Raw genomic sequence first — 16,337 nt, forward strand, 5'->3', positions numbered from 1 at the left:
AGAGGAAGAGGAAGAGAAGAGAAAGAGAAGAGGAAGAGAAGAGGAAGGGAAGAGAAAGAGAAGAGGAAGAGAAGAGGAAGAGAAGAGGAAGAGAATACACCTTCAAATATGAGAGACCTGGAGACGTTTATAAAGAAGAGTCCGAGATTCCAGGTGAGAGGAGGAAGAATCTTGTGGACGGTTATAGGAGGCGAGTGATGGAAGGGATTTATTCCATCAAATATTAAACCGAGGGTGTAAACAATTTTTGTCAGGACCATTTTTTGGAGTTTTGTGTGAATTTATGTCTAATTTGCCTTTTTATTCTTAGTTTTTTTATGTTGATCCAATACACACAAAGGAAATAAACAAAAATGGGACAATTTGAAGGGTGCCAACACTTTCGCCCGTGACTGTATGTCATATCACCTTGTTTTGGTATGGTTCTAAGGCTTTTAAGCACTGGTAACCCAAACAAAACTTTCGTATACTCCTTTACCCGGGCCTTATATTTTGTCCAGCTGTATAATGTGCTCTCTATATATTTATGTGATTTTGTAGCAGCTGCCTCAATATCTGTATTTGTTCGCTTTTTACCATATACATTTTTTGTTACTATGTTTTAATTTATAACCTAATAAAAATTATGTTTTATACTTTTGCGCTTGCATTTTTTTTTTTTTTGCTATTAGTGATTCATTGTTATTGGTGCTCTTGAGCCACATCCTTGGCGTTTGAGTATAGGCGTTTATGCACAATGGAGGCAGTTGCCCTTGAGCAGTCCCCTCCCCCGTAGACTCCAAAAAAAAAAAAAAAGGGTCCCGCGCAGCTATTATTATGTGGATCTGTCACAAATGTCCCAGGTGGGATTAACCCTTTAAACAATACCAAGAAGTAGTAGAGGAGTTGTGTGGAAGCCCATGTCTCAAAGCAAAATTTCGTCAGGATCCTTCTCTGCAGTCAGATGACTCAATCCTCCCTGGTTATGTGCAGTGGATGTCTCCTCCAGGTCAGGCCGAGATACTGACTGAGATACCACAGGAAATATGGTCAGTAGATACCACCAGGAGGCACCAAAGGAGATACCACCAAAAGGCATCTCCCGGAGATACCAAGAGGCACCACTAAGAGTTACCACCAAGAGGCATCTCCAGGAGATACCAAGAGGCACCACTAAGAGTTACCACCAAGAGGCATCTCCAGGAGATACCAAGAGGCACCACTAAGAGTTACCACCAAGAGGCATCTCCAGGAGATACCAAGAGGCACCACTAAGAGTTACCACCAAGAGGCATCTCCAGGAGATACCAAGAGGCACCACTAAGAGTTACCACCAAGAGGCATCTCCAGGAGATACCAAGAGGCACCACTAAGAGTTACCACCAAGAGGCATCTCCAGGAGATACCAAGAGGCACCACTAAGAGTTACCACCAAAAGGCATCTCCAGGAGATACCAAGAGGCACCACTAAGAGTTACTACCAAGAGGCATCTCCAGGAGATACCAAGAGGCACCACTAAGAGTTACCACCAAGAGGCATCTCCAGGAGATACCAAGAGGCACCACTAAGAGTTACCACCAAGAGGCATCTCCAGGAGATACCAAAAGGCGCCACAAAGAGGCATCACCAAAAGATACCACCAGGAGACCCTGTCAGTAGATACAACCAGGAGGCCCTGTCAGTAGATATCACCAGGAGGCCCTGTCAGTAGATATCACCAGGAGGCCCTGTCAGTAGATATCACCAGGAGGCCCTGTCAGTAGATACCACCAGGAGGCCCTGTCGGTAGATACCACAAGGAGGCCCTGTCGGTAGATACCACAAGGAGGCCCTGTCGGTACATATCACCAGGAGGCCCTGTCAGTAGATATCACCAGGATGCATCTCTGTGAGATACCAAGGGGCGCTACAAGGAGGTACCACTAAGAGTTACCACCAAGAGGCCCTGTCAGGAAATATCATCAGGAGGCACCAACAAAAGAAGATACCACCAAGAGGCATTACCTATTAGGCACCACCAGGAGATACCAAGAGGCACCACAATGAGACACCACCAAGAGGCAGAACCAAAAAGAAGTACCACCAGTTAGCACCACCAGAAGGCACCATCAAAAGGAGATACCACCAGGAGGCACTGGAAGGAGATACCACCAAAGGACATCACTACTCCTAGTGGAGGCACCACCAAAAAAAGGTACCACCAAGAGGCGCTACCTATTAGGCACCACCAAGAGCTACCACCAAGAAGTGCTACCTATTAGGCATCACCAAGAGGTACCACAAGGAGGCACCATCAAAAGGTGCCAAAAGGAGGCAGCACCAAAAAGAAATACCACCAAGAGGCACTACCAATTAGGCGCCACCAAGAAGCACCACCCGTTAGCACCACCAGAAGGCACCATCAAATATAGATAGCACTAGGAAGCACTGGAAGGAGATACCACTTGTTGGCACCTCCAAAAAGAGGTACCACCAAGAGATGCTACCTATTAGTCATCACCAAGAGGTACCACCAGGAAGCACCACCAGGAGACATCAACAAAAGGCGCCAAAAGGAGATACCACAAGGAGGCACCATTCCCATTCCCTGTAGACTGTGAGCCCTCGCGGGCAGGGTCCTCTCTCCTCCTATACCAGTCTGTCTTGTACTGTTAATGATTGTTGTACGTATACCCTCTTTCACTTGTAAAGCGCCATGGAATAAATGGCGCTATAATAATAAATAATAATAATAATAATAATTAAGAGATACTAAGAGGCACCCCAAGGAAGCAGCACCAAGAGGAGCCACCAAGAGATACCAATAAGAAACCACCAGCAGGCACCACCAAGAGGAACCATCAAGAGGTACTCCCATCTGCCTCTCCTAGTGGTTTACGCCATGGTTACAGAGCCATGTGTTTCTCTGGGGCTTGCTTATGTGCCAGGTAAAGGAAGAGGATGCTGGACAGAGCGCTGACCAGGAAGATGACGTCGAACCAGCGGTGGTAAAAGTTGAACTGCAGCTCTCCTAGAACCTCGGTGATGATGGTGCGGTACTCCAGGGGCATGCTCATCCGGATCAGGAGCACAGAGGAGACAAAGTACATTCCCTGGAGGGAGAATTAGAGAAGATTTCATAAACGGAGCATTAATGGGAGTGACAACTTCCTAATGTACTTTGTCTCTATTTATCACCACTGTCAAGATTTCGGCTGTCTGAGGACGGACATCACCAAGATGAATCTTATCATGTATCTCTGTATACAGGGAGCTCCCCCTAGTGGTGGCTGCAGACAGGATCTTATCATGTATCTCTGTATACAGGGAGCTCCCCCTAGTGGTGGCTGCAGACAGGATCTTATCATGTATCTGTATACAGGGAGCTCCCCCTAGTGGTGGCTGCAGACAGGATCTTATCATGTATCTCTGTATACAGGGAGCTCCCCCTAGTGGTGGCTGCAGACAGGATCTTATCATGTATCTCTGTATACAGGTAGCTTCTCCTAGTGGTGGCTGCAGACAGGATCTTATCATGTATCTCTGTATACAGGGAGCTCCCCCTAGTGGTGGCTGCAGACAGGATCTTATCATGTATCTCTGTATACAGGGAGCTCCCCCTAGTGGTGGCTGCAGACAGGATCTTCTCATGTATCTCTGTATACAGTGAGCTCCCCCTAGTGGTGGCTGCAGACAGGATCTTATCATGTATCTGTGTATACAGGGAGCTCCCCCTAGTGGTGGCTGCAGACAGGATCTTATCATGTATCTCTGTATACAGGGAGCTCCTCCTAGTGGTGGCTGCAGACAGGATCTTATCATGTATCTCTGTATACAGGGAGCTCCCCCTAGTGGTGGCTGCATGCCGAATCTTATCATGTATCTCTGTATACAGGGAGCTCCCACTAGTAGTGGCTGCAGACAGGATCTTATCATGTATCTCTGTATACAGGGAGCTCCCCCTAGTGGTGGCTGCAGACAGGATCTTATCATGTATCTCTGTATACAGGGAGCTCCCCCTAGTGGTGACTGCAGACAAGATCTTATCATGTATCTCTGTATACAGGGAGCTCCCCCTAGTGGTGGCTACAGACAGAATCTTATCATGTATCTCTGTATACAGGGAGCTCCCCCTAGTGGTGGCTGCAGACAGAATCTTATCATGTATCTCTGTATACAGGGAGCTCCCCCTAGTGGTGGCTGCAGACAGGATCTTATCATATATCTCTGTATACAGGGAGCTCCCCCTAGTGGTGACTGCAGACAGAATCTTATCATGTATCTCTGTATACAGGGAGCTCCCCCTAGTAGTGGCTGCAGACAGGATCTTATCATGTATCTCTGTATACAGGGAGCTCCCCCTAGTGGTGACTACAGACAGGATCTTATCATGTATCTGTGTATACAGGGAGCTCCCCCTAGTGGTGACTGCAGACAGGATCTTATCATATATCTCTGTATACAGGGAGCTCCCCCTAGTAGTGGCTGCAGACAGGATCTTATCATGTATCTCTGTATACAGGGAGCTCCCCCTAGTGGTGACTACAGACAGGATCTTATCATGTATCTCTGTATACAGGGAGCTCCCCCTAGTAGTGGCTGCAGACAGAATCTTATCATGTATCTCTGTATACAGGGAGCTCCCCCTAGTAGTGGCTGCAGACAGAATCTTATCATGTATCTCTGTATACAGGGAGCTCCCCCTAGTAGTGGCTGCAGACAGGATCTTATCAAGTATGTCTGTATACACGGAGCTCCCCCTACTGGTGACTGCAGACAGAATCTTATCATGTATCTCTGTATACAGGGAGCTCCCCCTAGTGGTGGCTACAGACAGGATCTTATCATGTATCTCTGTATACAGGGAGCTCCCCCTAGTGGTGGCTGCAGACAGAATCTTATCATGTATCTCTGTATACAGGGAGCTCCCACTAGTAGTGGCTGCAGACAGGATCTTATCATGTATCTCTGTATACAGAGAGCTCCCCCTAGTGGTGACTGCAGACAAGATCTTATCATGTATCTCTGTATACAGGGAGCTCCCCCTAGTGGTGGCTACAGACAGAATCTTATCATATATCTCTGTATACAGGGAGCTCCCCCTAGTGGTGACTGCAGACAGAATCTTATCATGTATCTCTGTATACAGGGAGCTCCCCCTAGTAGTGGCTGCAGACAGGATCTTATCATGTATCTCTGTATACAGGGAGCTCCCCCTAGTGGTGACTACAGACAGGATCTTATCATGTATCTGTGTATACAGGGAGCTCCCCCTAGTGGTGACTGCAGACAGGATCTTATCATGTATCTCTGTATACAGGGAGCTCCCCCTAGTGGTGACTGCAGACAGAATCTTATCATATATCTCTGTATACAGGGAGCTCCCCCTAGTGGTGACTGCAGACAGAATCTTATCATGTATCTCTGTATACAGGGAGCTCCCCCTAGTAGTGGCTGCAGACAGGATCTTATCATGTATCTCTGTATACAGGGAGCTCCCCCTAGTGGTGACTACAGACAGGATCTTATCATGTATCTCTGTATACAGGGAGCTCCCCCTAGTAGTGGCTGCAGACAGAATCTTATCATGTATCTCTGTATACAGGGAGCTCCCCCTAGTAGTGGCTGCAGACAGAATCTTATCATGTATCTCTGTATACAGGGAGCTCCCCCTAGTAGTGGCTGCAGACAGGATCTTATCAAGTATGTCTGTATACACGGAGCTCCCCCTACTGGTGACTGCAGACAGAATCTTATCATGTATCTCTGTATACAGGGAGCTCCCCCTAGTGGTGGCTACAGACAGGATCTTATCATGTATCTCTGTATACAGGGAGCTCCCCCTAGTGGTGGCTGCAGACAGAATCTTATGTATCTCTGTATACAGGGAGCTCCCCCTAGTGGTGACTGCAGACAGAATCTTATCATGTATCTCTGTATACAGGGAGCTCCCCCTAGTGGTGGCTGCAGACAGGATCTTATCATGTATCTCTGTATACAGGGAGCTCCCCCTAGTGGTGGCTGCAGACAGAATCTTATCATGTATCTCTGTATACAGGGAGCTCCCCCTAGTGGTGACTGCAGACAGGATCTTATCATGTATCTCTGTATACAGTGAGCTCCCCCTAGTGGTGGCTGCAGACAGGATCTTATCATGTATCTCTGTATACAGGGAGCTCCCCCTAGTGGTGGCTGCATCTTATCATGTATCTCTGTATACAGGGAGCTCCCCCTAGTGGTGGCTGCAGACAGAATCTTATCATGTATCTCTGTATACAGGGAGCTCCCCCTAGTGGTGGCTGCAGACAGGATCTTATCATGTATCTCTGTATACAGTGAGCTCCCCCTAGTGGTGGCTGCAGACAGGATCTTATCATGTATCTCTGTATACAGTGAGCTCCCCCTAGTGGTGGCTGCAGACAGGATCTTATCATGTATGTCTGTATACACGGAGCTCCCCCTACTGGTGACTGCAGACAGAATCTTATCATGTATCTCTGTATACAGGGAGCTCCCCCTAGTGGTGGCTGCAGACAGGATCTTATCATGTATCTCTGTATACAGGGAGCTCCCCCTAGTGGTGGCTGCAGACAGGATCTTATGTATTTCTGTATCTACTCACCATGATCTGGGCTATGAGAAGAACGATCACGTTGGAGGATTTGCTGCTGGAGATGGCATAAAAGAACTAAAAAGAAAAAAAAAGAAAAAATCACATTTTATCGCTTGAAATGGCAGAGGAGAAACAAATCACACGTGCTGGATTTTCGCAGTTCAATAATACCAGTTTCTTGGGATTAGGGACGTCAATGGCAGCCGTAATCTCCACTCCTCTATAGAATTAATAAGGTTACACAGATTTTCAATTAAATTTAGAGCGCTCTCGCGATTCTTTGATTACAGCGATGCTGCTCTTCTCTTGTCCCTTGTTCACACTTCCTATCTGTTGTCACCACCAGGGGGAGCAATCTGTCTATAGCACCTGATGAATTGCACAGGAGTCACCTCCAGATCGCCCCCTGGTGGTGGTCTGCATGTATGGCAGGGCAGATAATATAATGCAAAAGTCCTAATTTGTCCTGTCCACGTATCGGCCCTCAGAGGCAGCGTACCTTTGTCAGGGTGATGAGGAGTCCCCTGATGGAGGTGACGATGATGATCCCCACCAGGATGAAGGAGATGTGCTGGGACCAGAACTTCACCTGCAAAGAGAAGGAAAATGTATGGAGCGGCGATTAAAGGGGAGCTCTGCATTGCTATACAGTTTATTGAAATAAAGTGAATATATACACTGATATAAAGGGGTTTTCCAGACCGGGCAGCATCTTTGGCAGTGACTATACTGACTGCTTCTGGTCATATACCATCCGGCTGGCTGCTTCTCTCAGGGGAATAGTAGAAGATGGCATCAGGGCCGGGCACCTCCCCATCAGGGCCGGGCACCTCCCCATCAGAGCCGGGCACCTCCCATCAGGGCCGGGCACCTCCCCATCAGGGCCGGGCACCTCCCCATCAGGGCCGGGCACCTCCCCATCAGGGCCGGGCACCTCCCCATCAGGGCCGGGCACCTCCCCATCAGGGCCGGGCACCTCCCCATCAGGGCCGGGCACCTCCCCATCAGGGCCGGGCACCTCCCCATCAGGGCCGGGCACCTCCCCATCAGGGCCGGGCACCTCCCCATCAGAGCCGGGCACCTCCCCATCAGGGCCGGGCACCTCCCCATCAGGGCCGGGCACCTCCCCATCAGGGCCGGGCACCTCCCCATCAGGGCCGGGCACCTCCCCATCAGGGCCGGGCACCTCCCCATCAGGGCCGGGCACCTCCCCATCAGAGCCGGGCTGCTGTGCTGATATTGATTACTTTTCAATAAAGTCATCAATATCTTAGCTCTGGAAAAGTCATTTAACCCTATAATAGAGAATTATTGTATTTCTAAAGTATTTCTCTATACTTAGAGGTAGACACTTACATCAAACTGTATTCCCAGGTAATTCACGGTGATCTCGATTCCTCGAGTGACCGGATCAGTCTTCCCGACTCGATCAAAGACGATGTTGATTGTGGCCTGGAAATAAACAATAATCATGAATGACGGCAGCACGGGGGGTGGATGAGCGGTGGATCTCATAGCCTGACATATAGGAGGGGGTGGTGATCAATACATTCCCGTACCCAACTGGTTTGCACAATCGATCACCACTCTGGGTGCATTGTGTTACGCCTAGCGCAGGGCCACAGGGGACGCAGTGTGACGTGGGGGGGCTCAATAACCCATAAAGCGAATCACTAACCCCCCCTAGAAATGCACTTGTTTGTTCTGGAGTGTCCCTTTAATTTCCGTAAGAGTCCATAGACCTAATCCGATCTCAGCAAATCTTACAGATCAGAAAGTTTCTCTTACCATGAAGATTTTCCACACGCAGTAGATGGAGAAAAAGTAGCCCAAGAAATTGAAGTATTTTCCCTGGAAGGTTTTGGAGTATTCGATGCGTTCCTGCGGAATAAGGAATGGACATAGTCATAGGCAGCACCGAAACGTTCAGCTAATATTGCATCGAATATACAACTTCTGCTCCAATCACAACCAGAGCTGCACTGGCAGATAGGTGGCTGGAGGCTGCAGGACGGGAGGTCCAAGCAGGAAAGCGTTCCCAGCCTGATGGGGTTTATTATAAGCAGGTACTAAGGAAAAGGAGAAGAATGGGTATACCAACATGGGATCACCACAACAATATATAAAGAGTAAATATTTTATTGATACACGCAGAAACAAGAAAACACATATCTCCGCACTTGGAGCGTGGGCACACAATAACACGATTAAAAACACTTAAAAGGCCAATGGACACCATACACGCCAGGAACAATAACATATGAAAAATACAATGCAAATACAGCAAAGGTACTCTATAAGATATTGCACAAAGTCCGGTCCCAGAATAGATCCGTATTTAATGGTAATAAGACAGACTGTATGATATAGTATACAGATATGAGTGAGATGCAAAATTGGAAAACCACTGTTCAGATACATTCAGATATGCTAACACCTGATGTGTAGGATATAGGAACAGATGAAAGAAATCAAACGTATTGCAGTATGTTACCCCTATATGCAGTGACCACGGAGGTCAATGAGTCGTATAGTGGAGACCTAGTAGTGCACAATGAGAAGGCCTTTCTTTCCCCTGAGGAAGCCACTGCACACGTGGTGATCTCCAAGTGCGGAGATATGTGTTTTCTTGTTTGTGCGTGTATCAATAAAATATTTACTCTTTATATATTGTTGTGGTGATCCCATGTTGGTATACCCTTTCTTCTCCTTTTCCTTAGTACGTGCTTAGTATACCAGGAGATCCCACTAGGTGGTGCCCTTCCCTTCTGTTGTTTATTATAAGCAGAGAACAATGAGGGTCTTACCCTGGTGGCGTGAAGGTCCACAGTCTCCAGAAACAGCTGACGGCTCAGTTCTTCCAGGGCGTCCACCTCCTGCTGGATCTGAGACAGGTCTGATGGGAGTGAAGGAAGCAAAAGGGCCAGAAATCCACCCCATCCTGCGGCCAAAGAGCTCACACTCCAATACTGCTCAGGCACACGCAGCCGCTCACATCAATCCTGCAGCTGCTCACATCAATCCTGCAGCTGCTCACATCAATCCTGCAGCTGCTCACATCAATCCTGCAGCTGCTCACCTCAATCCTGCAGCTGCTCACCTCAATCCTGCAGCTGCTCACATCAATCCTGCAGCTGCTCACCTCAATCCTGCAGCTGCTCACCTCAATCCTGCAGCTGCTAACATCAATCCTGCAGCTGCTCACATCAATCCTGCAGCTGCTCACATCAATCCTGCAGCTGCTCACATCAATCCTGCAGCTGCTCACATCAATCCTGCAGCTGCTCACCTCAATCCTGCAGCTGCTAACATCAATCCTGCAGCTGCTCACATCAATCCTGCAGCTGCTCACATCAATCCTGCAGCTGCTCACATCAATCCTGCAGCTGCTCACATCAATCCTGCAGCTGCTCACCTCAATCCTGCAGCTGCTCACATCAATCCTGCAGCTGCTCACCTCAATCCTGCAGCTGCTCACATCAATCCTGCAGCTGCTCACCTCAATCCTGCAGCTGCTCACATCAATCCTGCAGCTGCTCACCTCAATCCTGCAGCTGCTCACCTCAATCCTGCAGCTGCTCACCTCAATCCTGCAGCTGCTCACCTCAATCCTGCAGCTGCTCACCTCAATCCTGCAGCTGCTCACATCAATCCTGCAGCTGCTCACATCAATCCTGCAGCTGCTCACCTCAATCCTGCAGCTGCTCACATCAATCCTGCAGCTGCTCACATCAATCCTGCAGCTGCTCACATCAATCCTGCAGCTGCTCATATCAATCCTGCAGCTGCTCACATCAATCCTGCAGCTGCTCACATCAATCCTGCAGCTGCTCACATCAATCCTGCAGCTGCTCACATCAATCCTGCAGCTGCCGAAACACTCAGCTTCATAGACTGGGGAATTGCAATGTGGCAGATTACTACTGTAAGTGCAGAGGGGAGAGACACTGAGCAAAGAGACCCATAATATAGGAACGCAACTGCTCCCAAAAGAAATGTCATTACCAAGGACGGGCATTTATATAGGAAAGAGCTGCAGTGCTATAATCTTACAGTATAGGAACAGCATATTACACTCCAGAGCTGCACTCACTATTCTGATCTGGAGTTACCTCCTGTATTATACTCCAGAGCTGCACTCACTATTCTGTTGATGCAGTCACTATGTACATACATTACTTACACTGTATTATACTCCAGAGCTGCACTCCCTATTCTGCTGCTGCAGTCACTGTGTACATACATTACTGATCCTGAGTTAGCTCCTGTATTACACTTCAGAGCTGCGCTCACTATTCTGCTGGTGCAATCACTGTGTACACACATTACATTACTGATCCTGAGTTACCTCCTGTATTATACTTCAGAGCTGCACTCATTATTCTGCTGGTGCAGTCACTGTCTACATACATTACTGATCCTGAGTTAGCTCCTGTATTATACTCCAGAGCTGCACTCACTATTCCGCTAGTGCAGTCACTGTGTACATACATTACATTACTGATGCTGAGTTACCTCCTGTATTATACTCCAGAGCTGCACTCACTATTCTGCTGGTGCAGTCACTGTGTACATACATTACATTACATTACTGATCCTGAGTTACATCCTGTATTATACTCCAGAGCTGCACTCACTGTTCTGCTGGTGCAGTCACTGTGTACATACATTACATTACTGATCCTGCACTGATCCTGAGTTACATCCTGTATTATACTCCAGAGCTGCACTCACTATTCTGCTGGTGCAGTCACTGTGTACATACATTACTGATCCTGAGTTACATCCTGTATTATACTCCAGAGCTGCACTCACTATTCTGCTGGTGCAGTCACTGTGTACATACATTACATTACTGATCCTGAGTTACCTCCTGTATTATCCTCCAGAGCTGCACTCACTATTCTGCTGGTGCAGTCACTGTGTACATACATTACATTACTGATCCTGAGTTACCTCCTGTATTATACTCCAGAGCTGCACTCACTATTCTGCTGGTGCAGTCACTGTGTACATACATTACATTACTGATCCTGAGTTACCTCCTGTATTATACTTCAGAGCTGCGCTCACTATTCTGCTGGTGCAGTCACTGTGTACATACATTACATTACTGATCCTGAATTACCTCCTGTATTATACTTCAGAGCTGCGCTCACTATTCTGCTGGTGCAGTCACTGTGTACATACATTACATTACTGATCCTGAGTTACCTCCTGTATTATACTCCAGAGCTGCACTCACTATTCTGCTGGTGCAGTCACTGTGTACATACATTACATATCCTGAATTACCTCCTGTATTATACTCCAGAGCTGAACTCACTATTCTGCCTGGGATATGTATATATTACTCTGGAGCAGACATTCTCATTAGTTTTCTCTGAGAAATAAATATACTATTTAGTATAAAAGATACTTTCGCTGCCGGGAGCGGAGGACGTGACACTCTTGATCATCCCCCAGAATCCGGTGGGCCGGTTGTGCACCTCTCCTCTCTGGGACATGTTCCTCCGCACCATGGCCATCCTGCAGGGAGAAGAAGATCGGTTACAGAAGACTGAATTCTGCTCCTCACCCAAAAGTAGGTGTCAGCGACCACCACCGAGTAATAGGATGGACGGTGAGAAAGCCACAGCTGGCGAAACGCTGAAACCGTGAGAAAGCGGAGACGGCGGCTCAGCGATGGTCAGCCATACCGACGAGCGGGCCTAAAGGGGAAAGAAAGAGCCCACCGCTGCTGCTTAACTCCTTAACTGCTGGGAGGCCATCCTTAGCTGCGGCCTTTAAGAGGGGTGATCCTGATACCACCCCGATTCCCTGTACACTGCCATACACTGCAGCACGCGGAGACAGACCATCGAGGAACACAAATTAAAGTAATAAAAAATTGTAAAAAAAATTATATATTTTATTCTTATCAGTTTCTGGGAAAAAGTAACAGAAAAATAGGAACTAAGACGTCGTGTAAAGAGGAAGAAGACGGCGATTATTAATATTAATGATGGCAGCTGCGGAATAAGAAATGATTGATGTCACCTGTGTATAGCGTCCAGGACAAGAAGAGGCCAAAAATATTAATCATTAATATACTATTTCATATTATTTAAATCAATATGAATTTAATGGAATATTAATAATAATAATAATAATAATAATAATAATAATAATAATAATAATGAATAATATTCTACCTGTTCTCAAGCATCTGCACACTCACAAGAAATGAGTGTGCATGGGTAGAGGTGTAATAATAATAATAATAATTATTATTATTATACAATAATTAATATGGGATTATTGCAATTTTTTGCAATTATTTTCCATAATATCTTATTATGATTGGCTTTTTTTATTATTATTATTATTATTATTATTACTATTATTATTATTATATTAATATATTATTATATGCATATAAATGATCACGGTTTCCATATTTTTTGTATTAATATATAGATATTAATTGTATTATTATTATTAATAATAATATATGGATATATTAAAAAATATGAAAACTAACTATTAATATGAATATAAAACCATAGAAAATTAATTATAAATTAAATATTAATTATGAAAAAGAATATGAATATAATAATATAATAATCAATATGTTAATAAAATAATATATTGTATTATATTCATATTATTTTTTCATAATTATTATTAATAATAATAATTATAAATAAAATATTAATTAAGAAAAAAAATAATATGAATATACGGTAACACAATAATCAATATGTTAATAAAATAATAATAATATAGTGTATTATATTCAGAATATTTTTTTCCAGAATTATTATTTTTTTATCATTATTATCATTATTATCATCATCATTATTACGGTATTATTGGTATTATATTAATTATTGCATTATTATATTTATATTACTATTTTAATATATTTTTGTATTAATATATCCATATTGTTATTAACACATTTAATATTCATGTATTAAAAAATTATGGAAACAGTATTAAAATGAATCTAATACAATAATAAATATAAATAATATTAATACTAAGAATGATAACATATTAATTATGAAAAATGAAAATAATAATGCAATAAATATAATAATATTAATACTAATAATAATGACAATTATGAAAAATGAATATAATACTATAATACAATAATATAATAATATTAATACTAATAATAATCACATATTAAGTATGAAAAATGAATATAATAATACAATGAATGTGTTTATTACTATTATTATAGTAGATGGAGCAAGACAGAGCACGCACTGACTCCATCTGCTCCATTACACTCAATGGCCTGCTGGCGTACACATCCAAAACACGTTTTGCGGGGGGTGGATGGGTTGTCGGACAGATGCCCCGATGGGACCGGTGAACGTAGGTGTAAACGCAGTGTGCCAGGATTATTTCCCGGCTGCTGGATGCTTTCTTCCGGTCTCCAGCAGTGAACACAGGAGGATGACACAGGACGCTGCTGCCCTCTGGTGGCCAGGTCTCATCATTACCTCTTCTTCTTGCTGACGATCATGTCCATGGTTTGCAGCAGTCGTCTCTCCAGCGCCTGGATATCGGCTTCTGTCACGTTCCTGCCAAACCCGAGAAAGCACAAGCTATAGATATACTGTGATGTGGGAAGTAGCACGTCCTTGTGCAGGGAATGCGCTCACCTTAGGAAGTAGGACATGTAGGTGTAGGGACAATTCACAGCACCAAACCCAGACAGTAAGGCCATCAGCGTCACCCCGATGACCCCCACCCTGCTGATCAGCTGCTCGATGGACAGGATTCCTGCGGGAAGAGACGTCTGTGACCTGCGGGTGTGGCCAGGGCCACGTGCACCACACGTCCCCCTCCCCGGAGACCACCCTGGTGGTGAAGCCTCATCTTTACCTTCATTACCCCGCGATACTGATGCACAGACCGGACTCACCATGCTTCGGGCTCAGTATAGGGAAGGGATCTCCCAGCTTCCAGAAGAAATACATGAAGGTGAGCCACACCGCGCAGGAGAACAGCAGCCGCTGACGGTGCACTGCGCAGAGGGGAGACATCATTACAGGGGGGCACTCACAAAAATGTACTTATTGACGTGTCCATAAAAAGCAGTTGTCTCTGAGCTAGTGGTGGATACTAGCGGATATATTTCACACATACAGATGTGAGGGAATCCTGCTCTCCTGTCTCCAGACAGCACAATATACAGCAGCACTGAGCTGTGCAGATGCGAATCCAGCACTGAGGTGAGATAAAACCATTACTAGAAAGCTGCAGCATGGGAGATATTATACAGCACTACTGAGCTGTGTAGATGTGAATCCAGCACTGGGGTGAGATAAAACCATTACTAGAAAGCTGCAGCATGGGAGATATTATACAGCACTACTGAGCTGTGTAGATGTGAATCCAGCACTGGGGTGAGATAAAACCATTACTAGAAAGCTGCAGCATGGGAGATATTATACAGCACTACTGAGCTGTGTAGATGTGAATCCAGCACTGGGGTGAGATAAAACCATTACTAGAAAGCTGCAGTATGGGAGATATTATACAGCACTACTGAGCTGTGTAGATGTAAATCCAGCACTAGGGTGAGAGAGAACCATTACTAGAAAGTTACAGCATGGAAGACTGAATACAATAGAACTGAGCAGTGTAGATGTGAATCCAGGATTGGGGTGAGATAAACCTGTTACTAGAAAGCCGCAGCATGGGAGACCGTATACAGACGTACTGAGCAGTATAGATATAAATCCAGCTCTGGGGTGAGATACAACCCTTACTAGAAAGCTGCAGCATTGGAGACAGTATACAGCAGCACTGAGCTGTGCAGATGCGAATCCAGCACTGAGGTGAGATAAAACCATTACTAGAAAGCTGCAGCATGGGAGATATTATACAGCACTACTGAGCTGTGTAGATGTGAATCCAGCACTAGGGCGAGATAGAACCATTACTAGAAAGTTACAGCATGGAAGACTGAATACAATAGAACTGAGCAGTGTAGATGTGAATGCAGGATTGGGGTGAGATAAACCTGTTACTAGAAAGCTGCAGCATGGGAGACCGTATACAGAAGTACTGAGCAGTATAGATATAAATCCAGCTCTGGGGTGAGATACAACCCTTACTAGAAAGCTGCAGCATTGGAGACAGTATACAGCAGTACTGAGCTGTGTAGATTTGAATCCAGGACTGGGGTGAGATAAACCCTTACTAGAAAGCTTCAGCATGGGAGATATTATACAGCAGTACTGAGCTGTGTAGATGAGAATCCAGCTCTGGGATGAGAAAAACCCTTACTAGAAATCTGCAGCATCGGAGACATTATGCAGCAGCACTGAGCTGTGTAGATGTGAATCAAGCACTGGGGTGAGATACAACCCTTACTAGAAAGCTGCAGCATTGGAGACATTATGCATCAGTACTGAGCAGTGTAGATGTGAATCCAGCACTAGGGTGAGATAGAACCATTACTAGAAAGTTACAGCATGGAAGACTGAATACAATAGGACTGAGCAGTGTAGCTGTGAATCCAAGGCTGGGGTGAGATAAAACCATTACTAGAAAGCTGCAACACTTTGATCATCTATCTGTCGCTCACTTTCACTGTGCTCCGCATTCTCCTCCCTTCTCCATAGACTTTAATAGGCAGCTGGGATCTGATTTCTCGCTAAGCTCTCAGACCTTCTCTTTTGGGTTAATATGACTTAGGTCAAAATGTAATCATCGACAGCAGATGATGAGGACACAACGGGTGAGAGGATACAG

General features: G+C 45.4%; 1 protein-coding gene across 2 annotated transcripts in view; it reads right to left on the reverse strand.

Annotated features, from left to right (window-relative positions):
* GPR89A (G protein-coupled receptor 89A) overlaps positions 1-16,337 on the reverse strand; it is a 54,558-nt gene that overhangs the window by 1,287 nt on the left and 36,934 nt on the right. For both annotated transcript variants that reach the window (XM_075334937.1, XM_075334938.1), the window contains exons 6-15: positions 14,500-14,601; positions 14,237-14,357; positions 14,075-14,155; positions 11,992-12,101; positions 9,380-9,468; positions 8,361-8,453; positions 7,929-8,024; positions 7,072-7,161; positions 6,582-6,647; positions 1-3,072 (exon numbers count right to left, since the gene is read on the reverse strand). The exon at positions 1-3,072 is cut by the window's left edge and continues 1,287 nt beyond it. In XM_075334937.1, coding sequence (XP_075191052.1) covers positions 2,866-3,072; positions 6,582-6,647; positions 7,072-7,161; positions 7,929-8,024; positions 8,361-8,453; positions 9,380-9,468; positions 11,992-12,101; positions 14,075-14,155; positions 14,237-14,357; positions 14,500-14,601 — 1,055 coding nt within the window. In that variant the 3' untranslated portion in view covers positions 1-2,865. The remainder of the gene's footprint in view (positions 3,073-6,581; positions 6,648-7,071; positions 7,162-7,928; positions 8,025-8,360; positions 8,454-9,379; positions 9,469-11,991; positions 12,102-14,074; positions 14,156-14,236; positions 14,358-14,499; positions 14,602-16,337) is intronic.

The sequence above is a fragment of the Anomaloglossus baeobatrachus genome, chromosome 2, assembly GCF_048569485.1.
Source record: "Anomaloglossus baeobatrachus isolate aAnoBae1 chromosome 2, aAnoBae1.hap1, whole genome shotgun sequence".
NCBI classification, from domain to species: Eukaryota; Metazoa; Chordata; class Amphibia; order Anura; family Aromobatidae; genus Anomaloglossus; species Anomaloglossus baeobatrachus.